This window comes from Theropithecus gelada, chromosome 20 (genome assembly GCF_003255815.1).
Source record: "Theropithecus gelada isolate Dixy chromosome 20, Tgel_1.0, whole genome shotgun sequence".
Lineage (NCBI taxonomy): Eukaryota > Metazoa > Chordata > Mammalia > Primates > Cercopithecidae > Theropithecus > Theropithecus gelada.
Window position 1 is genome coordinate 24,588,114 of NC_037688.1, and position 24,722 is coordinate 24,612,835.

At 38.8% G+C, this 24,722-nt stretch overlaps 1 protein-coding gene across 1 annotated transcript in view; it reads right to left on the reverse strand.

Moving 5' to 3' along the window:
- Nucleotides 1-24,722, reverse strand: part of TERB1 (telomere repeat binding bouquet formation protein 1) — a 50,866-nt gene that overhangs the window by 22,940 nt on the left and 3,204 nt on the right. The window contains exons 3-10 of the mRNA XM_025370998.1: nt 22,810-22,872; nt 13,008-13,118; nt 12,683-12,811; nt 10,580-10,708; nt 8,342-8,402; nt 8,131-8,246; nt 7,903-8,025; nt 906-1,058 (exon numbers count right to left, since the gene is read on the reverse strand). Of these exons, the coding sequence (XP_025226783.1) occupies nt 906-1,058; nt 7,903-8,025; nt 8,131-8,246; nt 8,342-8,402; nt 10,580-10,708; nt 12,683-12,811; nt 13,008-13,118; nt 22,810-22,840 (853 nt within the window). The 5' untranslated portion in view covers nt 22,841-22,872. The remainder of the gene's footprint in view (nt 1-905; nt 1,059-7,902; nt 8,026-8,130; nt 8,247-8,341; nt 8,403-10,579; nt 10,709-12,682; nt 12,812-13,007; nt 13,119-22,809; nt 22,873-24,722) is intronic.

The following is a 24,722-nucleotide window of genomic DNA, read 5'->3' on the forward strand; positions in this document are numbered from 1 at the left end:
TTTTTTAGAGACGGAGTCTCGCTGTGCTCCCAGGCTGGAGTGCAGTGGCGTGATCTCGGCTCACTGCAAGCTCCGCCTCCCGGGTTCACGCCATTCTCCCGCCTCAGCCTCCGAAGCAGCTGAGACTACAGGTGCCCGCCACCACGCCCGGCTAGTTTTTTGTATTTTTAGTAGAGACGGGGTTTCACCATGTTAGCCAGGATGGTCTCGATCTCCTGACCTCGTGATCCACCTGCCTCGGCCTCTCAAAGTGCTGGGATTACAGGCTTGAGCCACCGCGCCCGGCCGAATATTATTATTATTATTATTTTTTTTTTTTTGAGAGATGGAGTCTTGCTATGTTGACCAAGCTGGTCTCAAACTCCTGGCTTCAAGCAATCCTCCCATCTTGGCCTCCCAAAGTGCTGGGATTACAGGTGTGAGCCACCATACACAGCCTGAAATTTTTAATTTAATGTTGCCTTTTTTTTCCAGACAGAGTTTTGCACCTGTCGCCCAGGCTGGAGTGCAGTGGCATGATCTCAGCTCCCTCACTGCAACCTCCACCTCCTGGGTTCAAGTGATTCTCTTGCCTCAGCTTCCTAAGTAACCGGAATTACAGGCACCCACCACCACATTCGGCTAATTTTTGTATTTTTAGTAGAGACGAGGGTTCACCACGTTGGCCACACTGGTCTTGAACTCCCGACCTCAAGCCATCTGCCCGCCTCAGCCTCCCAAAGTGCTGGGATTACAGGCATGAGCCACTGCGCCTGGCCATGTTGGATAATTTCTAATATTCCCTTCCACTTGTGAGAAACTGTTAGTCTAAACCATGTTACTGTTCAATCTACTATTTCAACACTCTTCGTGCTATATTCAAAGAAAATTCAATTTCAAAAAAACTAGTAAGCACTGTCACTCACGATTATCAGCAATGCATGCATCCACAGTCTTTGTCACAACCACTGCAAGTTTAGCACTGGAAAGAGTCTCATGTGAATCAGATTCCAGTTGCACGAGAACTTGAGACAATACATCCAGTCCACCCACAGATACGAAGTATTTCTGAACATATGCTTAAAGAATAAAGTAGCAAAACTATTAATATTTCAAACAAGACAGCTGAATGGTTTTACTCAATTAATTTGCACTAAATATAACACTAACTTGGTCTTTTCAAATACTTTCTAAAAATCCCAAAATTAAAGAATTAAAAATCCAATCTATACCTGTGCATATACATAATCATAAAATAGATTATTTATTTACGTAAGTACCTTACTTTGACATAGTAAAACTATATGTATAGTACAGTATTTCTTGTGTATTAGAAATCTTTTTTGTTTCATGTAGTAAGAACTGCTCTATTTTGTAAGAATGGCATTATTAAGCTGCCCTCTGGGCCGAGCATGGTGGCTCACGCCTGTAATCCCAGCACTTTGGGAGGCCGAAATAGGAGGACTGCTTGAGTCAGGAGTTCAAGACCAGCCTGGCCAACATGCTGAAACTCCATCTCTACTAAAAACTTAAAAAATAGGCAGGGTGCGGTGGCTCACACCTGTAACCCCAGCACTTTGGGAGGCCGAGATGGGCGGATCACAAGGTCAGGAAATCGAGACCATCCTGGCTAACACGGTGAAACCCCGTCTCTACTAAAAATACAAAAAATTAGCTGGGCGTGGTGGTGGGCGCCTGTAGTCCCAGCTACTCGGGAGGCTGAGGCAGGAGAATGGCGTGACCCCAGGAGGCGGAGCTTGCCGTGAGCCGAGATTGTGCCACAGCACTCCAGCCTGGGTGACAGAGCGAAACTCCATCTCAAAAAAAAAAAAAAAAAGAAAAAGAAAATTAAAAATTAAGCTGGTCGTGGTGGTACATGCCTATAATCCCAGCTACTCAGGTGGCTGAGGCAGGAGGACCACTTGAACCCGGGAGGCAAAGGTTGCAATGAGCTGAGCTAACACTACTGAGTGAGACTCTGTCTCAAAACACAAACAAAAACAAAACAAAACAAAAAACCAAAAAGAAACCTATCCCTCAACAATATTAAACAAGTATTTCAATAGAGTTATAAAGAATATATTCATTCATTTATCTTGGTAATTAGCAAGCTGCCTATTTTCTGCAATCCAACGTAACTAATTCCTCAGATTGTTTGACTCCTCAAGATGCAAAGTAATTTAACTGTTCTAAAAGAGCATACATCTCATCTGTCATATTTACACCTAATTCTTTTACTTCTTGGAGCATAAAATTATAACACATCCCTGAGAGTCATAACAACTATTCCAAGCAAAGATTCAATGACCAGTATCTATTTTTCTAAATCTGAAGTCTTTTGTTTCCTAGTTGAAAATAATTCTGGGCTGGGCATGGTGGCTTATGCCTTTAATGACTACAGGCGTGCACCACCATGTCCAGGTAATTTTTGTACTTTTGGTAGAGACGCAGTTTCACCATGTTCCCCAGGTTGGTCTCGAACTCCTGAACTAAAGCAACCTGCCTGCCTCGGCCTCCCAAACTGTTAGGATTACAGGCGTGAGCCATGGCGCCCAGCCCAGAAACATTATTTAAGGGCAGGCAAACACTTTCAATATTATGGTGGCTCCAAAATAGACTTCTTTACTAGGAAGTATTTTCACTTTTTAAAAATCTTCAAAAAAAGAGGCTGGATGTGGTAGTAGCTCATGTCTGTAATCCTAGCATTTTTGAGAGGCTGAGGCAGGAGGATTGCTTGAATTCAGAAGTTCATTATCAGCCTGGGCAACATAGTGAGACCCCATCTCTAAAAAAAAAAAAAACAAAGTAAAAATTAGCCAGGCTCAGTGGTGTGTGCGTGTAGTCCCAGCACCTCAGGAGGCTAAGGCATGGGGATCACTTAGGCCCAGAGGTTTGAGACTGCAGTGACCCATGATTGTGCCACTGTACTCTAGCCAGGGTGACAGAGTGAATAAGACTCTAGCTCAAAAAAAAAAAAAAAAAAGGCATTTGTTAATGCTTAGATGAAAATGGCAGTGTGTTACCACAGATTCTTAGTTATAGCCTAAGTGACAAAAACTCAGGCATATAAGCAGAAGAACATCCTAGACCACATTTATTGTATACTGAATATTTTAGATTTTCTCTAATCTGTAGTTTACTGAAGGTAATGAAGTCCTATAACTATCACTCACTAAAGCTGGCTTTTAGAGATAAAGGGACTGTCAGGGTATCATGGAAATAGATTCCAATTTTTTCTGTAATTCTAGAGATATATCCTTTGCATGTGACACGAGTATTTGTTTCAAACACTTGACTACAGATATACGTTAGCAATGTGTGAAAGTTCTAGTTGTTCCACATCCTTTGCCAATATTTAGCATGATCACTTTTTATTTTTAATATGTTAGTTGGTGTGTAGTAATATCTCTTTGGGATTTTAATTTGGATTTCTCTGGTAACTAATTATTTCTTGAGCATTTTTTTTTCCCTGAGACAGAGTCTTGCTCTGGCTCTGTCACCCAAGCTGGAGTGCAGTGGTGTGATCATAGCTTACTGTAAGCTTGAACTCCTGGACTCAAGTGATTCTCCCACCTCAGCTTCCTGAGTAACTAGGACTATAGGTGCATGCCACCATATTTGGCTAATTTTTAAAATGTTTTTGTAGAGACAAGGTCTCACTACATTGCCCAGCCTGGTCTCAAACTCCGGGGCTCAAGCGATTCTCCTTCCTTGGCCTTCCAAAGCGCTGGGATTACAGGTATAAGCCACCATGCCCAGCCAATCTTAAACATCTTTTCAAGTGCTTATTTAATATTCACATCTTCTTTGCTAAAGTATCTGTTCAAATCTTTTGCCCACTTTTTTAATCATCAGGTTGCTTTTGTCTTCTTATCGATTTATAAGAGCTATTTACAAGTTTCTGGGTACAAATTCTTAATTAGATAAATAGTTCTCAAATATCTTCTCTCAGTCTAGCTTACCTTTCATCCTCATAGCAAGCTCTTCTGAAGAGCAAAATTATTTCAATTAAGTCCAATTTACCATTTTTTCTTTAGTTATTCATGCTTTTTGTGTCCTTAGAAACCTTTGCCTACCCCCAAGTTGTGAGAATTTTCTGCTTTTGTCCACGTTTTATATTTTCACTGTTACATTTAAGTCTATGAACTATTTCAAGTTAGTTTTTGTATACTGTATAAGGGTTTGGATTCATATTTTGCATATAGATATCCACTTTTTCTAGCATTATTTGTTGAAAATATCTTTTCCTCCACAGAATGACAATGGCATCTTTGTAGACAATCAACAATGATATATGTATGAGTCTATTTCTGGGCTCTCACTTTTATTTCCTTAATAGGTAAGTCTACAAGGCCGGGTGTGGTGGCTCATGCCTGTAATCCCAGCACTTTGGGAGGCCAAGGTGGGAGGATCACCTGAGATCAGGAGTTCAAGACCAGCCTGGCCAACATGGTGAAACCCCATCTCTACTAAAAATACAAAAATTATCCAGGCATGGTGGCGGGTGCTTGTAATCCCAACTACTCGGGAGGCTGAGACAGAAGAATCACTTGAAACCGGGAGGTGGACGTTGCACTGAGTCGAGACCATACCATTGCACTCCAGCCTGGGCAACAAGAGTGAAATTCTGTCACCAAAAAAAAAAGAATCTGTAAGTCTATACCTATACCAATGCCACGCTTTCTTGATTTCTGTATAAGTACTAAAATCAGGCAACATAGTCCTACGGTTTTATCCTTTTTTCCCCAAAAGTTTCAATTATCCTAGGCCCTTTGTATTCCATGTAAGTTAGAATCAGAAATATCTGCTGGGATTTTGCTTGAGAATTCCATGAATCTAGAGATGAATTTGAAAGTGACATTCTTACAATGTTGAGTCTTATAATCCAGAGTATTATATATATCATCAATTTATTTTCTTTTAATTTCTGTTGTGTGTGTATGTGTGTGTGTGTGTGTGTGTTACAGGATCTCCCTGTTGCCCAGGCTGGAGTGCAATAGCAGAATCATAACTCACTGCAGCCTTGACCTCCCAGGCTCAAGCAATCCTCTCAAGTAGCTGAGACTATAGGTGTGAATCATTACACCTGGCTAGTTTTTAAATTTTTGTAGCTACAGGGTCTTTCTATGTTGCCCAGACTGGTCTTGAACTCCTAGATTCAAGTGGTCCTCCTGCCTCGGCCTCCCAAAGTGCTGGATTATAGGCATGAGTCACTTCACCTAGCCTCTTATCTTTTTTCCAGTCTCAAGGGGAAAACATTAAGTCTTTCGCCATTAAGTGTGCTACTTGTAGTATTTTGTAGAGGTCCTATCACATTAAGGAAGTTTCCTTCTGTTCCTAGTTTACCATGAGTTTACAGATGTATGTTGAATTATGTCAAATGCTTTTCCTGCATCTATTGAAATTATCATATTGTTCTTCTTTTCTAGACTGTACATATGATGAATTTTCTAATGTTAAACCTATCTTGCATTCCTGGGATACATGCCACTTGGTCATAATGTATTCTTTTCCATATGCTGAATTAGATTTGTTAATATTTTCTAATGCTAAATTAGATTTGTTAATTTTTTTTAAGGATTTTTACATCTATGTTCTAGAGCTATTAGCCAACAGTTTCTCGTAATGTTGTTTCTGGGTTCTGATGTCGGTGTAATGCTGGCCTTACACGTTGGGAAGTGTTTATCCCACTTCTATTTCCTGGAATAATTTATGTGAAATTATTGGTTTGTTTCCTGAAATGTTTGGCAGAATTCGCCAATGAAACCATTAAGGCCTGGAATTTCCTAAGCTAAGGTTTTGTTTTGCGTCTTTGCATTGTTTTTTGTTTGTTTGTTGTTGTTTTTTAAGAGGTGGGTTCTTGCTATGTTGCCCAGGCTGCAGTGACTATTCTCAGGTATGATAATAGCAGACTATACCCTTGAACTTCCAGGCTCAAGTGATCCTCCCACCTCAGTCTCCCAACAGCTGGGACTACAGGCATGCGCAACCATGCCCAGGCTTGTGTTAAGCTTTTAAACTACAAATTTGACTTCTTTAACAGATATAGGAGTATTCAGGTTACTAGTTCTTCTTGGGTGAGCTTTGTTTGGTAGTTTCTATCTTTCAAAGAATTTGTCCAACTAATCTAAGTTGTAAAATGTCATGACATAAAGCTGTTTCTACTATTCTTTCATTACTCTTAATATCTATTAAGATCTATAGTGAAGTTATCACTCCTGGCACAGGTAATCTGAGCTTTCTCTCGTTACTTTGTGATCAGTCTGGCTAGAGGATCACTTTTATTGATCTTTTCAAAGAATTAGCTCATGTTTCAATTATTTTTCTCCATTCTGTGCTTTTCTCTATTTCACGATTTCTAATCTTCTCATTATTTCCTTTGTTATGCTTATTTTAACTTGCTTGGTTTGCTAATTTCTTAGGTAGAAGCTAATACGATTATTTATTTATTTATTTATTTATTTATTTATTTATTTATTTTTGAGACAGAATCTCTCTCTGTTGCTCAGTCTGGAGTGCAGTGGTATGATCTTGGCTCACTGCAACCTCTGCCTCCCAGGTTCAAGCGATTCTCCTGCCTCAGCCACCCGAGTAGCCGGGATTACATGTGCACACCACCACACCGGGCTAATTTTTTTGTATTTTTAGTAGAGACAAAGTTTCATCATGTTGGCCAGGCTGGTCTGGAACTCCTGACCTCAAGTGATTCCCCCACCTCAGACTCCCAAAGTGCTGGGATTACAGGTGTGAGCCATCACACCCAGTCAGAAGCTAGTATAATTGACTTGAGACCTTTCTTTTCTTATACAAGCCTTAATACTATAAATTTCCCTCTCAACACTGTTTTGCAGCATCACACAGATTTCTTTTAATTTTTTTTTTTTTTGAGATGGAGTCTCACTCTGTCACCCAGGCTGGAGTGCAGTGGCGTGATCTCAGCTCACTGCAATCTCTACCTCCCAGGTTCAAGAGATTCTCCTGCCTCCGCCTCCTGAGTAGCTGGGATTACAGGCACCCATCGAATTTTTGTATTTTCAGTGGAGACAAGGTTTCACATGTTGGTCAGGCCAACATGTGGTCTCAAACTCCTGACCTCAAGTGATCCACCCACCTCGGCCTCCCAAAGTGCTGGGGTTACAGGTGTGAGCCACTGCATCTGGCTTTTTTTTTTTTTTTGAGACAGAGTATCATTCTGCTGTTGCCCAGGATGGAGTGCAATGGTGCAATTGTGGCTCACTGCAACTTCCGTCTCCTGGGCTCATGCGATTCTCCTGCCTCAGCCTCCCAAGCAGCTTGGATTATAGGTGTCTGCCACCAGCTCAGCTAATTGTTGCCACCATGCCCAGCTAATTTCTGTATTTTTAGTAGAGATAGGGTTTCACCATGTTGGTCAGGCTGGTCTCGAACTCCTGACCTCAAGTGATCTGCCTGCCTCAGCCTTCCAAAGTGCTGGGATTACAGGCGTGAGCCACCATGGCCGGCCTAATGTTGTATTTTCATTATTATTCAGTTAGAAACATTTTATAATTTTCCTTATGATTTATGCATAGACTCATGGATTTTAGTACAAGTTGTTTAATTACCAGATATTTGGGGCTTTTCTAGATGTTTTGTTTTTATTCATTTCTAATTTAATTACCTTGTGATCAGAGAACACACTCTATGGGTATTTAGTCTTGCTATTTGGTTTCTCCGTTTTATGAGAGTATCTGGGGAGATTAAAAAAACGATGCTGCTACGACCATCTTCCCAATATCCTCCTAAAAATATCCACTTTTAAGATTTTCTTATCTTTAAGAGTCTAAATACATCCAAAATAACCCAAATTACAAGAACTCAATTGATTCAATACTAAATTCAATAGTTTTTATTATGCTTTGAAATGTTTCTTCAACTATGACCTAGAAAATAATGAATACTTACTGTTATTTGCAAGAGTGAGTCCAATAAATGAGCAAATAGGGCGAATTATCTCAGGTTTCATGCAATTTTTTAGCCATTCATTAGCATGTGGAAAAAGTGAACAGCAAAACATTTGATTCTCATCTGAAAGAAGACAAAGTCAATCATGATTTAATATGACAATTGGAAAACATCAGTTTTCATTTGTTTTTATCTTTATTTTTATATTTAAACATTACAGATAGTTACCATTTTGAGGATTGTTGACACAGACACACAGAGTACTACACACTGAAGACCACAACTGATAACTCTGGAAAACATTTTTATCTGACAAATCCAACTCACATTTTGAAATAACTGTCCTATTAGGTTAAAAAGAAAAGAAAGTAAATTAATACAAATGTGTTAAGGTCCTAAGTAATTAATAATTAACAAAAAGAAATTTGTATTTGTTTACCTGAATAACCGTGACAGAACTGTAATACAACCTGTTTCTCTCACAAGTGTCTGTCCGGTCCCTTAAAAAAATAGCCATATAAAAATATGAGTTTTATTTACAAATAGTCTTGCAGAAATGAATAACAGTTAAGTTTTATTTTAATAAATAAATAACTTTTAAACAACTTTAAAGTATTACAAAGTATAACATAGAATTACTGTGGATAAAAATCTGTAATCAAGATTATTATGAAAAATATGTCACTACTGCTTAGAGACTAATTGCATTCAAATTTCCTCTAAAAATTACAAAACTCTTACTTTGCATCATGGTTCTGTGTTACAGTATCAAGATAAGTTCCAAAATGGAAAAATAAATAAATTCAACGTTTTCTAGTTTTTCCAAAATAAAACAAAATCTAGAAACATTTTTTTTAAAGTGCACACCTGGCAAGAAGGCGACTCCTCAGGCCTCTCTGGCAAGAGGCTTAGCTGAATTGCCTGAGCCTGCTCAGACTAGCATTGTGCCTGGGTCTGTGACCCTCCCCATGGAAACAATAACAGCAGAGGACTAGAGGGGTGAGGGACCAGCCACTGCTAGCAGAAGAAGGTAAGGCTTGACTCCTCCGCTTCAAAGGATACAACCTGATGCCTAGCTTCCCTGAGGCTGCCCCACCCCCACCCAACACGCTGGGGGTTTGGGCCTTGAGCTCTACAACCACCTAGACGTCCCCCTCTATTGATGCCCATACCATTTCCCCTCTAGCAGGAAAGGTGGCATGAGAGAGTCTGCTGGTACTGAATATGGTTGTTGTGCTGGAACCTGGGTGACATAGGAAAGGGGCTACACCGCCTTGGCCTCCCCAAGTGCTGGGGTTACAGATGTGACCCACCGTGCCTACCTAGAAGCATTTCTTTTTTTTGAGACAGGGTCTCGCTCTGTCACTCAGGTTGGAGTGCAGTGGCTTGATCACAGCTCACTGTAGCCTCAATCTCCAGAGCTCACTCAATTCTCCCACCTTAGCCTCCCAAGTAGCTGGTAGTACAGGTGTGTGCCACCACACCCAGTTAATTTTTCTTTTTCTTTTCTTTTTTAATTTCTTTGTAGAGACAAGGTCTCACTGTGTTACCCAGGCTGGTTTCAAACTCCTGGGCTTAAGGTATCCTCCCACCTTGGCCTCCCAAAATGCTGGGATTACAGGGATGATCTACCACACCTGGCCTAGAAACATTTTAAATGCTTACAGAATTTCTAACAATTTGAAGAATTAAAATTTTAAACAGTTAAAAAATAACTGAGCAGTAAGTATACGGGAACATATTATCTTTGCAACTTTTCTGTAAATCTAAAATTATTCCAAAATAAAAACGATCACTGGTTTATACTGTAAACACTGTAACTAAATGGTCAATTCAGCAGAAAATCAACTAAACTAATTCATTAAATGCCTCTCTTTTTCTCTTTAAACCTGTTACCTTTCAATGCTAAGCACTATAAATTACTTTATTATTTCTTAAAATTAATAAGTATTGAATTATTAAATACATGCTAATAATCCACCTTTCTTTAAACTAGTATTTCTCAGAGGTGAAGTTAAAAAAAGACACTGGGGCCGGGCGCGGTGGCTCAAGCCTGTAATCCCAGCACTTTGGGAGGCCGAGACGGGTGGATCACGAGGTCAGGAGATCGAGACCATCCTGGCTAACACAGTGAAACCCCGTCTCTACTAAAAATACAAAAAACTAGCCGGGAGAGGTGGCAGGCGCCTGTAGTCCCAGCTACTCGGGAGGCTGAGGCAGGAGAATGGCGTAAACCCAGGAGGCGGAGCTTGCAGTGAGCTGAGATCCGACCACTGCACTCCAGCCTGGGTGGCAGAGCGAAACTCCGTCTCAAAAAAAAAAAAAAAAAAGACACTGGGCCAGGAGCAGTGGCTCACACCTGTAATCCCAGCACTATTTGAGACCAGTCTGGCCAACATGGTGAAACCCCTGTCTCTACTAAAAAATCCAAAAATTAGCTGGGCATGATAGCATGTGCCTGTAATCCCAGCTACTCAGTAGGCTGAGGCAGAAGAATCACTTGAACCAGGTGGCGGAGGTTGCAGTGAGCCGAGATCATGCCACTGCACTCCAGCCTGCGTGCCACAGCGAGACTCTGTTTCCAAAAAAAAAAAGATATAAGAACTCAAATAAAAAATTAATAATGGCTGTTCCAATTGATTAATGTTTTCAAATATTCATAAGAGAATGTACTTACTATTATTTGAAACCAGAACCAAAATAACATAAACAGACATTCTTTTCAAATTTATGTTTGAATCATTAGATAAGAACCAAGTTAAGTCTTCAAATAACTCTGAAGTACACAAAGTCTGCTGACAGTAAACTGAAATATAAAATATAATTTTAATTTCAATGCATTGTCACAAACATGCTTTAAAATATGCTGAACAAAATAAAAAATTACCTAACTGGGGATGGTTCTTAACCAAATCTCATGTAATTGATATTTATTAGTCATACAACAAAATTTCTGACAAACTGATACGTGCTTACTCAATTAGCAGACCAAAGCAGCAGTATATTAATCAAAAGTACTTAATCTAGGCTCCAAAACACATACTGAAATCCCCTAGAATTTACAATAAAAAACTTATCGGAATAAAAAATTAAATAAAATTTAGCAAAAAAAAAAACAAAACACACTTTAAAGGATGAGTAACAAAACATAGCAAGAAAAGCAATTCAAGAAAATTCAGAAACCTGCTTTAGAAAACAGAGGGACAAACAATATTTGAGATATGTTTTGACTTTCCTAGAAATAAAAATCATTTCAAGAATCATACTATCTGATAGTTTTTGTGTGTGTGTCCTAATGCAATAGGCAGAATTTTACAAAAATAATATAGACATAAAGATACAATCAACATTTTATCCAGTTCCTAGAACCAGCTATTAGGCCCTATCTCAAAGGCAAGGACTAAGCCAGGCACAGAAAGACAAACATATTCTCACTTATTTGTGGGATCTAAAAATCAAAACAATTGAACTCATGGAGATAGATGATTATCAGAGGCTGGGAAGGGTAGTAGAAGGTGGTGGGTATGGTACCAAAAAAAAAAAAAAAAATGAAGAAAGAATGACTAAGACTTACTATTTGATAGCATAACAAAGTAACCATAGTCAATAATAATTTAACTGTACACTTTAAAATAACTAAACAGTATAATTGAATTGTTTGTGTAACACAATGAATAAATGCTTGAGTGGATGGAAACCTCATTCTCCACGACGTGATTATGCACTGCATGTCGGTATCAAAACATCTCATGTACCCTATAAATATATACACCTATTATATAGACACAAACATTAAATTTAAAAAAAAAAAATTCAAGGACTATATCTTACTTATCCCTGTATCCCCAATGCCTTGCACAAAGATTGCTTCCTAAAAGACTTTTTTTTTTTTTTTTTTTTTTTTTTTTGGTGACAGGGTCTTACTCTGTGGTCTGTCGCCCAGGTTAGAGTACAGTGGCATAATCTTGGCTCACTGCCACCTCCACCTCCCAGGCTCAAGTAATCTCTCACCTCGGCCTCCCAAGTAGTTGGGACCACAGGTGCATACTACCATGCCCGGCTGATTATTTGTATTTTTGGTAGAGATGGGGTATCACCATGTTGCCCAGGCTGGTCTCAAACTCCTGAGGTCAAGTGATCCACCTGCCTCAGCCTCCCAAAGTGCTGGGATTATAGGTGTGAGCCACCATGCGCCTGGCTGATGAAGAAATATTTAATAAATAAAAATATCAGAATATAAAGTTGGTCTGACAAACCAATGGTTTATATTCAACCTCATTTTAGATGCCCTGCAGAAAAGTGTTCTTGCCAACATGAATTTCTATACCCACACATTACATGGCTGTGGGTTATCTTCATCCTTTGATCTGGAAAGATGAAACAGAAAGGAAAGGACAGGGAAAAGGGAAGGTAAAGAAAAAAGGGAGAGGAGGGGAAGGAGAAAGGGGAAAGGAGGGGTGGAGAAGGAGAGGAGGGAGGGGAAGGGAAAAGAGAGAAAGAGAAAGAGAAAGAAGAAAGAAAGAAAAGAAAAGAAAGGAAAGAAAAGAAAGGAAAGGAAAGGAAAGGAAAGGGAAGAAAAGAAAGGAAAGAAAGAAAAGAAAGAAAAGAAAGGGAAGGAAGGAAGGAAAGAGGAAGCAAGGGAGAGGGGAGGGAGGCTGGATAAAAATTATTCAAACGTGTAAAAAAAAGAAAAGAAATTAACTAAAAAATTAGTTTTGAGTATACTGTTAAAATATAACACAATGCTTAAAGTATAATGAAATGAAGTTTTATATTTTACCATTTTTTTCTGCAATAGCTCCTAATGTATATAAGGCTGCTTCTTTTACCATGCTATGTTCACTTGACTTTGCAAGATTTTTTACAAACATCAAACCACCAATTTCCCGAAAATAAACACTTGCATTACCTGTAGGATATGCAGAAAAAAACAAAATAGAAATGATATTTATTTTCAATATCCTTTCAGGGATAAAATAAATCACATGAAGACAGTAACATGATATGTAGAATAAATGAATGGAAGATAAAGAACTATGCTTATTTGATATATCATAGTACTAAAGAACTAGAATCACAGATAAAAATTCACTATTATATCTTACTGTTTTGTTGACAAATTGAATGAATAGTGACCAAAGCTTCCTTTTGTGAAAAAGCATTGTCCATTTGATACTTTAGACACTCCAATAATAAGTTCAGGTCAGTCTTCATTTCTAAAGAACAACAATGTCATTATTTTAAACCAAAAAGTTTATTTCAAAAACTAACCATTAAAATTTCACTTACTAAATACATATCTTTGGAATGGTCAACTTTTAAAGTAATAGGCATGTATTACTTTTATAATCCAACAACCATGTATTTTTTTAAAGATGTTCTTTTTTTTTTTTTGAGACGGAGTCTCACTCTGTCGCCCAGGCTGGAGTGCAGTGGCGCGATCTCCATTCACTGCAAGCTCCACCTCCCGGGTTCACACCATTCTCCTGCCTCAGCCTCCTGTGTAGCTGGGACTACAGGCGCCGACCACCGCGCCCGGCTAATTTTTTGTATTTTTAGTAGAGACGGGGTTCCACCGTGTTAGCCAGGATGGTCTCGATCTCCTGACCTCGTGATCCGCCCGTCTCGGCCTCCCAGAGTGTTGGGATTACAGGCGTGAGCCACCGCGCCCAGCCTAAAGATGTTCTTTAAATAAAAGAACTTAAAATGAACTTCTTATAGTTCTTTGAGTTTCCCTTTTTATAAATACAGGAATAGAAAGTCATAATATTATTCTTTTTAAGTAAAGCTACACTGGTTTAAATATCTGTCATTTAGAAAAAAAGTGGATAAAAATGAAAATACAACATATGAGAATTTGTGGGATGCTATGAAAGCAGTATTTAGGATGAAAGGTCTCAGATCAACGACGTCAGCTACCACCTTAGGAAATTAGAAAAAGAACAAATTAAACCCAATATAAGTACAAGAAAGGAAATTATGAAGATCTAAGCTGAAACCAGTGAAACAGAAAACAAATACAGAGGAAGTTCTTTGAGAAGAGCAACAAAACTGATAAACTTCTAGCCAGATGAATTAGGAAAAAAGGAGTAAAGACACAAATTACCAATGAGAAATGAGAGAGATGGCATTAGAAATGAGAGAGATGGCATTACCACATTCCACAGATATTCAGAAGATATTAAGGGAGTACTATGTACAATTTCACACCTATGGATTCAACAACTGAGGTGAAATTACATCACCAAAACTCACCCGAGAAGAAAAAGACAACTTGAGTAGTCTTATGTCTATGAAAGAAGTTGAATTAAGAGTTAAAAACTTTTCCACAAAGAAAACTCTGGGTTCAGATGATTTCATTTGCAAATTCTACCAAACATTTAAGGAAGGAATAATATAAATTCTACTCAAATTTTTTCAAAAGTTTAAGAGAAGGAATACTTCCCAACTTATTCTATGAGGCTAGTATTGCCTTTATACCAAAACAGAAGCCATTAGCAAGAAAACTACAGACCAGTTTCCCTCATGAACATACATGCAAAAAGTCTAAACAATTTTAGCAAATTGAATCCAACAATATATTAAAATAAAAAGACATCACGATTAAGTGGGTTTACCCCAGAAATACAAGATTGATTTATGATCTGAAAAAAATCAATGTAACAAAACAGGAAAACCTTTGGTCATCTCAATGGATGTAAAAACAGCATCTGATAAAATTCCACATGCATTCCTGATTAAAGAAAAATATTCCGCAAATTTGGAATAGAAAGGAACTTCCTCAACCTGGCAAAGTGCATCTACAGTTGAAAACCCTACAGCAAACATCATACTTAACAGGAAAGACTGAATATATTCTCTCTAAAACCAGGTATAAGACAAAGATGTTTGCTCGTAACACCACTCCTATGTAACATTGTCCCAAAGAGTCTAGCCAGTGCCGTCAGGTAAGAAAAAAGAAATAAAAGGCACTCAAATTGGCAAAGAAGTACTTGAATTTGCATACAACATGATCTTCCACATAATTTGATGGAATCTACAGAAAGCTACTAGAATAAGTGAACTAAGTTTTCCAGATAACTCTTTAATACATAAAAACAGATTATACAGTCAAATGTTGCTTAATGATGGGGATACATTCTGAGAAAAGCATCATTAGGTGATTTCATCATTGTATTAACATCATAGACTTTACTTACACAAACCTAGATGGTAGAGCTTACTACACATCTAGGTTGTATGGTATAGCTATTGCTCCTAGGCTATAAACCTACGCAGCATGTTACTGTATTGAATAATATAGTCAATTGTAATACAATGGCAAATTTTTGTATATCTAAACATAGAAAAGCTATAATACAGATTTTTTTAAAAGGTATATCCAGAAGCTGCTCTGGGTGCATCAGCAAGTGGCGAGTGAAAGTGAAGGCCTAGGACATTATTGTACACTACTGTAGACTTCATAAACACCGTAAATTTAGACTACTCAATTTATTTTTAAAATATCTTCAATAATAAAATAAACTTAGCTTATTGTAACTTCACCACACCCAGCTAATTTTTTTTTTTTACAGAGATGGGGGTCTCACTATGTTGCCCAGGCTGGTCTCAAACTCCTGGCCTCAAGCAATCCTCCCATCTTGGCCTCCCAAACCACTGGAATTATTTATAGGTGTGAGTCATCATGCCTGGCCTATCTTTATCTTTTAAAAAAACTTTATTAAAACTAAGACACAACACACACATTAGCATAGGCCTACACAGAGTCAAGATCATCAATATGACTGTCCTTCACCTCCACATCTTGTCCCACTGGAAAGTCTTCAGGGCAATAACACACACGGAACTGCCATCTCTTGTAACAATCCCTTCTTCTGGGATACCTCCTGAAGGACCTGCCTGAGGCTGTTTTACAAAATTTTTGTTTATAAGTAGAAGTAGTGTATTCTAAAACAACAATAAATAGTGTAGTAAATACATAAACCAGTAACAGAGTCATTATCAGGTATTATGTACTACACATAACTGGATTTGCTATAGTTTTATACAACTGGCAGTATGGTAGGTTTGTTTACACCAGCATCACTGCAAACATGTGAGTAACGTGTTGCGCTTACTATATTACAATGTCACTACATGAAAGGAATTTTTCAGTTCCATTATAATCTTATAAGACCACTGTCCTATATGAGGTCTGTTGTTGACTGAAACATCATTATGCAGCACATGACTGTATTTCTATATACTAGCAATAAACAAATGGAAATTGAAATTTTAAAAACCACCCCATTTACAATATAGCATTGAAATACTTAGGAACAAATTGACAACAGAGGTGAGACATACACCAAAAACTAAAAAATACTGCTGAGAGAAATTAAAGACGACCAAAATAAATGCCATTATATGCCATGTTCATGAGTCAAAAGACTAAATATTGTTAAGATGTAAATTCTTCCCAAATTGGTCTATACAATCAATGTAATCCCAGCAGGCTGTGTGTGTGTGTGTGTGTGTAAATTGACAAGCTGATGTCAAAATTCATATGGAAATGCAAAACACTTACCATAGCCAGACAACACTGAAAGAGAAGTATAAAGCCAAAGGGCTAACTCTACCATATTTCAAGACTTTAAAAACCTACAGTAGGCCAGGCACAGTGGCTCATGTCTGTAATTCCAGCATTTTGGGAGGCTGAGGCAGGCAGATCACTTGAGGTCAGGAATTTGAGACCAGCCTGGCCAACACAGTGAAACCCCATTTCTACTAAAAAATACAAAAATTAGCTAGTTATGGTGGCACGTGCCTATAATCCCAGCTATTCGGGAGGCTGAGGCAGGAGAATCGCTTGAACCTGGGAGGTGGAGGTTGCAGTGAGCCAAGATCGCACTGCTGCACTCCCTCCACTCTGGGCAAACAGAGCGATATGCTATCTAAAAACAAACAAACAAACAAAAACCCTACAGTAATAAAACGAGTGTGGCACTGCCATCAGCATAGACAAAAAGATCAATGAAACAGGACAGTACAGAAATAAACCTACACAAACCCATGAGTTTTTACAAAGTCATTGCTAACAAATAGTGTTGGAACAACTGAATATCCATACTCAAAACAACAGCAACAAAAACTCTTGAATTCATACTTCGAAACACATACAAAAATCAACTCAAAATGGAATGCAATCTAAATGTAAAATCCAAAACTATGAATTTTTTTTAAATTTTGTTTTTGAGAGGGAGTCTTGCTCTGTCGCCCAAGCTGGAATGTAGTGGCGCGATCTCATCTCACTGTAATCTCCACCTCCTGGGTTCAAGAGATTCTCCTGTCTCAGTCTCCCGAGACTGTGCCTGGCCAACTAAGAAACTTTTAAAAGAAAACATGGGAGAAAATCTTTGTAACCTTGGGTTAAGCAAAGATTTCCTAGATATTACAATAACAGCAAAACCCACAAAATAATAATGAACTAGGCTTCATAAAATTAAAAACTTCATTGTTTTAATAGTGTCTTCTACAGCGCAGCAAAGACAAGCCACAAACTGGAAAATCTTTGCAAAGAACATATCTGATAAAGAACATGTAGCCATCTAGTGTACATTCTGTATGTCAATTAAAAAACAAACAAAAAGAACATGAGGCCAGGCACAATGGGTCACATCTGTAATCCCAGCACTCTGGGAGGATGAGGCAGTAGTATCTCTTGAGGCTAAAAGTTTGAAACCAGCCTGGACAACAATGTAAGATCTATCTATGCAAAAAAAAAAAAAAAAAATTTTAAATTAGCCTGGCGTGGTGGTATGTGCCTGTAGTCCCATCTACTCAGGAAGCTGAGGTAGAAGACTGCTTGAGGCCAGGAGCAGTGGCTCATGCCTGTAATCCCAGTATTTTGGGAGGCCGAGGTGGGCAGATCACCTGAGTCACGAGTTTCAGATCAGCCTGGCCAACATGGTAAAACCCCCATCTCTACTAAAAATATAAAAATTAGCTGAGTGGGGTGGTGGGCGCCTATAATCCCCCGTGCTTGGGAGGCTGAGGCAGAAGAACTACTTGAACCTGGGAGGCAGAGGCTGCAGTGAGCTGAGATCGGGCCACTGCACTCCAGGCTGGGCAACAAGAGTGAGACTCTGTCTCAACAACAACAAAAAAGTACTGCTTGAGCCAGGAGTTGGAGTCTGCAATGAGCTATGATTGTGCCACTGTACTTTAACCTGGGTGACAAAGTGAGACACTGTCTCAAAAAAAACAACATATATCTAGAAAATATAAAGAACCATGAAAGCTCAGCAACAGAAAAACCAACAACCAGATAAAACAGCAAAAGATGTGAACACACTTTAACAAAAAAGATAAATAGATGGCAAATAAGAACATGAAAATATTCTCAATATCATTAGTCATTAGGGAAATGCAAATTAAAACCACAAGGAGATGCCATTACACACTCACTGAACGACTAAAATTTATGACTGATCATTTCATATGTTAGCAAGGATGTGAAGGAACTGGAACTCTCATATACTGCTGGTGAATATGTAAAATGGTACAAAGATTTTGACAGACAGATCAGCAGTTTCATAAACTGTTAATGTATACCTACATTTGATTCAGCCATTCCACTCCTAAGTATTTACCCTAAAAAGGGGAGATATATGTCCATACAAATGTTCACAGCACCATTATATGTAATAGCTAAGAAGTGTAAGCAATCAAAATGCCCATCAGCAGACGAATGGATAAGCAAATCATGGTATAACTATACAATGGAATACTTAGCAATAAAAAAAGAATTATAGATGCATGCAACAACACGGATGAATCTCAAAATAATTATGCTGAGTGAAAGAGGCCACATAAAATAGAATTCATACTGTATGATTCTATGTACAGAAAAAATGCAAATAGTCTATAGTAACAGAAGGCAGATTAGTGAGTGCTTGGGGAAAAAAGGCTCTAGGAAAGCACAGAAGGTAGGGATTACAAAGGAGCAGGAGGATACATGCACTATCTTGATTTTGCTGATGGCTGCACGGCTACATACCTATACCAAGCTTTATCAAAATGTAAACATTTTGTTTATAACTAAACAGCAAACAATAGACAACTATTTTCCTATAAAGTTCTTTAGTATAGTTTTAAAAACAATTTCTTCTCTTGATTTTAAGGATTTAAGTCAAATGGCATATAGATTTTGAAATAATGCTTGAAGTACATTTAGAGTAGTAGGCTGGGCGCAGTGGCTCACACCTATAATCCCAGCGCTTTGGGAGGCCGAGGCGGGCAGATCACCTGAGGTCAGGAGTTCGAGACCAGCCTGGACAACATGCTGAAACCCCGTCTCTACTAAAAATACAAAAATTAGCTGGGCATGGTGGTGGGTGCCTGTAATCCCAGCTACTCAGGAGGCTGAGGCAGGAGAATCACTTGAACCTAGGAGGCAGAGGTTGCAGTGAGCCGAGATTGGGCCATTGCATTCCAGCCTGGGCAACAAGAGCAAGACTCTGTCTCAAAAAAAAAAACAAAATGAAAAAAAGTTAGAGTTCTGAAAGATATAGGATGAAGGGTGGATATAATATAGAGGAGCACACTAAGAGAAATTAAGATGTATCATCAATCAATATAGTACTTAGTCTCACTCTTTGTTTTGTGGGTTTTTTTTTTTTTTTTTTTTTGAGATGGAGTCCCGCTTTCTTGCCCAGGCTGGAGTGCAGTGGAGCAATGTCGGCTCACTGCAACCACCGCCTCCTAGGTTCAAGTGATTCTCCTGCCTCAGCTTCCGAAATAGCTGGGATTACAGGTGCCCACCACCATGCCCGGCTAATTTTCTGTATTTTTAGGAGAGACGGGATTTCACCATGTTGGCCAGGCTGGTCTCAAACTCCTGACCTCACATGATCCACCTGCTTCGGCCTCCCAAAATGCTGGGATTACAGGCGTGAGCCACTGCACCCGGCCTGGTTTTTTTTTTTGTTTTTTTTTTTGAGATAGAGTCTCACTCTGTCACCCAAGCTGGAGTGCAGTGGCACAATCTTGGCTCACTGCAACCTCTGCCTCCCTGGTTCAAGCAATTCTCCCACCTCAGCCTCCCAAGTAGCTGGGATTACAGGTGCGCACCACAACGCCCAGCTGATTTTTTTATATTTTAGTAGAGACAGGGTTTCACCATGTTGTCCAGGGTGGTTTCGAACTCCTGAGCTCAGGCAATCCACCTGCCTTGGCCTCCCAAAGCATTGGGATTACAGGCATGAGCTACCGCGCCCGGCCATAGTCTCACTCTTGAAAGAAATTCAAATGTCAATTTGTTTCAATGAAATAATTCATGACAAAATTTGTTAGTGAAAACCATAGTACAAAGGTTATCACTAAGATGTTTTTAGCAATAGCAAATATTTATTTATCATTTTGGACACTAACAGACACCATAAGAAGGTAAGTTTGACTCTATGGATACCAATAAGCCACATCAACAACATGCCGAAGAAAATTTTTGATGGAGCGTAATGATTTTCAGTTCTGGGCACAATGCAGGCAGGATACAAAAGACTTTTATTTTCTTTTGAGACAGGGTCGCACTCTATTGCTCAAGTGAGTGAAGTGGTGCAATCACAGGGCACTGCAGCCTCAACCTCCTGGGCTCAACGGATCCTCCCACCTCAGCCTCCTGAGTAGCCAGGAATACAAAATTAACCACGCCTGGCTAATTTTTGTATTTTTTTAATAAACAGGGTTTTGCCATGTTGCCCAGGCTGGTTTCGAACTCATGAGCTCAAGCCATCCTCCCACCTCGGCCTCCCAAAGTGCTGGGATTACAAGCGTGAGCCACCATGCCTGGTCTGCAAGAAACTTCTTTACGTACTCCTCCATTCCCTTCTGTACGCCTTTCTCATACTTTGATATCTCCTATCATAATCCTTCCCTTCCCAGCCAAAGCATCTCCTGACATCATAACTATCATATTTCACCTTGGTTTTTATCTTGTCTAGGCAAAATAACCTAGTTCCTTCAGTAACTACTGAATAAAATAAACAAGCAAATACTGAAGGGAATACAAAAAACACAAGCAATCAAAGAAAATTTGATAAACTGGACTTAAAATTGTAAACCTTTATACCTCGAAAGACACTATCGAGAACACAGAACAACAGCCCAGTCTAGAAAAAAATATCTGAAAATCTGTTATCCAAATAAATAGGGGGCTTGTGTTCAGAACAGATAAAGAATTCTTAAAACGTAATACTAAAATCACAATCTAAAGTGTGGAATGGATTTAAATAGACATCTGTCCAAGGAAGATAGATTGCCAATAAGTATATGAAAAGATGCTCAACATTCACTGGTCATTAGGCAAATGCAAATCAAAACCACAATTGGATACCACTTCACCCTGTTGCTAAACAATTGACTGATGGGAGCTGATAGATAAATACTCTCACCCCTTGGCTGGGATGACTCTCAGGGACATGACTCTAAACTGGCTCCCAGAGTTTCCCAGTGGGCTTAAGCTCCAGTTATCCATAATAATAACTTATTTGATAACATATTCTCTGTCTTCTTTCTCCTGTCTCATTTCCCCACTTTCCAGCTAGTGTTTCCTGGGATCACTTTCTGAAAAAAGGTACTTGCACTCAAATCTTTATCTCACAGTCTACTTCTGGGAGCAACCTGAAGACTTAAAATGGAAGAGAGTGAGATGTGGGACTGAGGTTGGAGGTTTTATAAATGGTTTGAGAGGGGAATCACCAACAGTTATCTCTTCTCTCTCCAGTTTTCAACTTCTCTCTCTCCAGAATCTCCATTCCCTCTTCAGAAATTCTCCTGTCTTTTATAACACTTTCTTGACATTACAACTTTCCTCTAGCTACTGCCATATATCTTACTATTTATTTATTTATGAATGAATGAAAGGGTCTTGCTCCGTCACCAAGGCTTAAGTGCAGTGGTGCGATCATGGCTCATTGTAGCCTTGACCTCCCAGGCTCAAGTGATCCTCCCACCTCAGCCTCCCAAGTAGCTGGCACTACAAGTATGTACCACCACGCCCAGTTAATTTTTAATTGTTTTTGTAGAGATGAGGTCTCACTGTGTTGCCCAGTTTGGACTCAAACTCCTGGGCTCAAGTGATCCCCCACTTTGACCTCCCAAAGTGCTGGAATGATAGGAGTGAGCCACTACACCTGGCTGATCATATATGTTTAGTCAAGCTCTTAAAGAGTAAGCAATTCATACTGTGTCTTCAGATCTTAATTTTCCACTCAAATATAAACAGACTGCAATCTGGTTAAAATCTATTAAGTTTACCGTTAACATAACAAATCACATCCTAAATGCAAAATGCAGTGGAAAATTCAGTCCTCAGCTGTGACAGCTGACATTTTAGGCTCTTAAGCAACCTCTTTCTCATGAAGCATTCTCTCAAGGTTCTGATTTCAAAGATACCACATTCCTGACTCTCTTTTCACCTTTTTGAAATGTTTTTCTCAGACTTTTTTTAGGGGCTCTCTTCCTCAGCTAAAACCTTATATGACAGTGTGTATTAATGAACACTATTCTCCATCCTTTTCTCTCTGGTTAACCTCCTCCATGCCCATGGATTCAGTTTCCATCTTTCTGGGAACAATTCTGAAATCCGTACCTTCAGGCATCCTTTGATGGTGGTCTTCTCAGGTTCCCATTATTCTTGTATACACTGACATTAAATCAACTATCACGTGAAATTCTAATTGTCAATATGTCTTTTCCCGTTAGAATGTCAGTTTCCTGAAGCCAGAAATTATGTGACAGGCACAGAGTAGTGCCCAATATTTATGTAAATGGCTGAATGATTCTTTCATTTCCTGAATCCTGTCAAATAATCTACAGTATATCCTACCAATACAAAACTCATTGCAGATATATGATTCAATTTCTCACCTTGTGTTTTCTTTGTGTCTTCACTTTCCATGCTTGTCTATATTCTTTTTCTTTATATTTCGTCTATAAGATAAAGGTATTTTCTCAATTTAAATCAATGTTTGAGAATAGCAAACATATAAGTACAAATGGGTGGGAAAAATTGTTTTCCTGAAGCCAAAAGACCAGGGAATTACAACTTTTAAAATAATAATTAAATTTAATTAACTTAGTTAATAAGTTGAATCTGCAACTTATTAGATGTGTGCTATCAAGCAGGTTGATTAAATTCTTTGAGGCTCTGTATCCTCAGCTGTAAAATAGAAATGATATTCCTATTTCACAGAGTTGTTACAATAATTACATTTAAAAACATAAACATATCAGGCATTTTTAAGCACTATATGCATTCAAGAAATTTTATTAAGCAAATGAATGGGTGACTGGATCTAACTGGACCTCTTAACTGGTCCCACTCCCTTCCTTTTTTTTTTTTTTTTTTTTTTTTTTTTGAGACAGCAGGGTCTCACTCTGACGCCCAGGCTGGAGTGCAGTGGCTTGATAACGACTTACTGCAGCCTTGACCTCCCAGGCTCAGGTGATCCTCCCACGTCAGCTTCCAGAGTAGCTGAAACTACAGGCACATGCCACCACACTTGGCTAATTTTGTAGAGATGGGTTTTCGCCATGTTGCCCAGGCTAGTCACAAACTCCTGGTCTCAAGCAATCCACACACCTCAGCCTCCCAAAGTGCTGAGTTTACAGGTGTGAGCTCCCACACCCAGCCCCCACTTTCTTATTTTCTTCATGGAAATCTTCATCTCATAGTTTCAGATTAGGGACCCCTCTTACCTATGAGAGGTTTACAAAACACACACACATACACTTTAGACTGGCCTTTCTCTTCACAAGCTAAATACTAAATTAACAACCCATGTTTATTTTTGACATGGTATGGTGAGATGGGATCTCACTATGCTGCCCAGGCTGGTCTCCTGAACTCAAGCAATCCACCCACCTCAGTCTCTCAAAGTGCTAGGATTACACACTTGAGCCACCATGCCCAGCCTAGAACCATTTTTAAAATAACCGGCAACTGTGATACGACCTCTCACATACCCTACTTTAAAATGCCAAACTGATTAGTTAGAAAAAATGCCTTAGAGTCCAGTTAACTTCTTAGAGCAACAAATCAGGATTCATAGAACTCTAAAATTCTTATTTATTCCAACACTATGTTGTTAAAGAGAGATATCCAATTATCCATTTATAGAACAAGGCCTTGTCTCAAAAAGAAAAAAAAAAAAGAAAATTCTTAAGCACAAAGAAATGTTTAAAGAAATAACAAATGTAAAAATCTTTTATAAAGTACTATACAAATGTACAGGTATATTATTTTTGCCTTTTTTTTTTTTTTTTTTTTTTTTTAAGAGACAGGGTCTCAATCTGTCACCCAGGCTGTAGTGCAGTGGCATGATCTTGGCTCACTGCAGTTTCAAACTCCTAGGCTCAAGTGATCCTCCTGCCTCAGCATTCCGAGTAGGTGAGTCTACAGGCACACACCACCACACCCAGCTAATTTTTAAATATTTTTGTATAGACAGGGGTTTTGCTGTGTTGCCCAGTCTCGTCTTGAATTCCTGGCTTCAAGGGATCCTCCCGTCTTGGCCTCCCAAAGTGCTGAGATTAGAGGCATGAGTCACCATGCCTGGCCCATTTTTTAACCTAAATATTACATTAAAATAGAAGTAGGTATGTTATAAGTCCACAAGATAGGATATTATTACAAGAATATTCACATTTACTAGAAATGTTCAATAGCAAAGAAAAATGCTTATGTTACAAAGTTAACCAAAAATAGCAAGACTCAATTTAATCTACAGTATGATCCAAAATAGAGGTAAACATAAAATAAGACTGGCTAGAAAGATGAC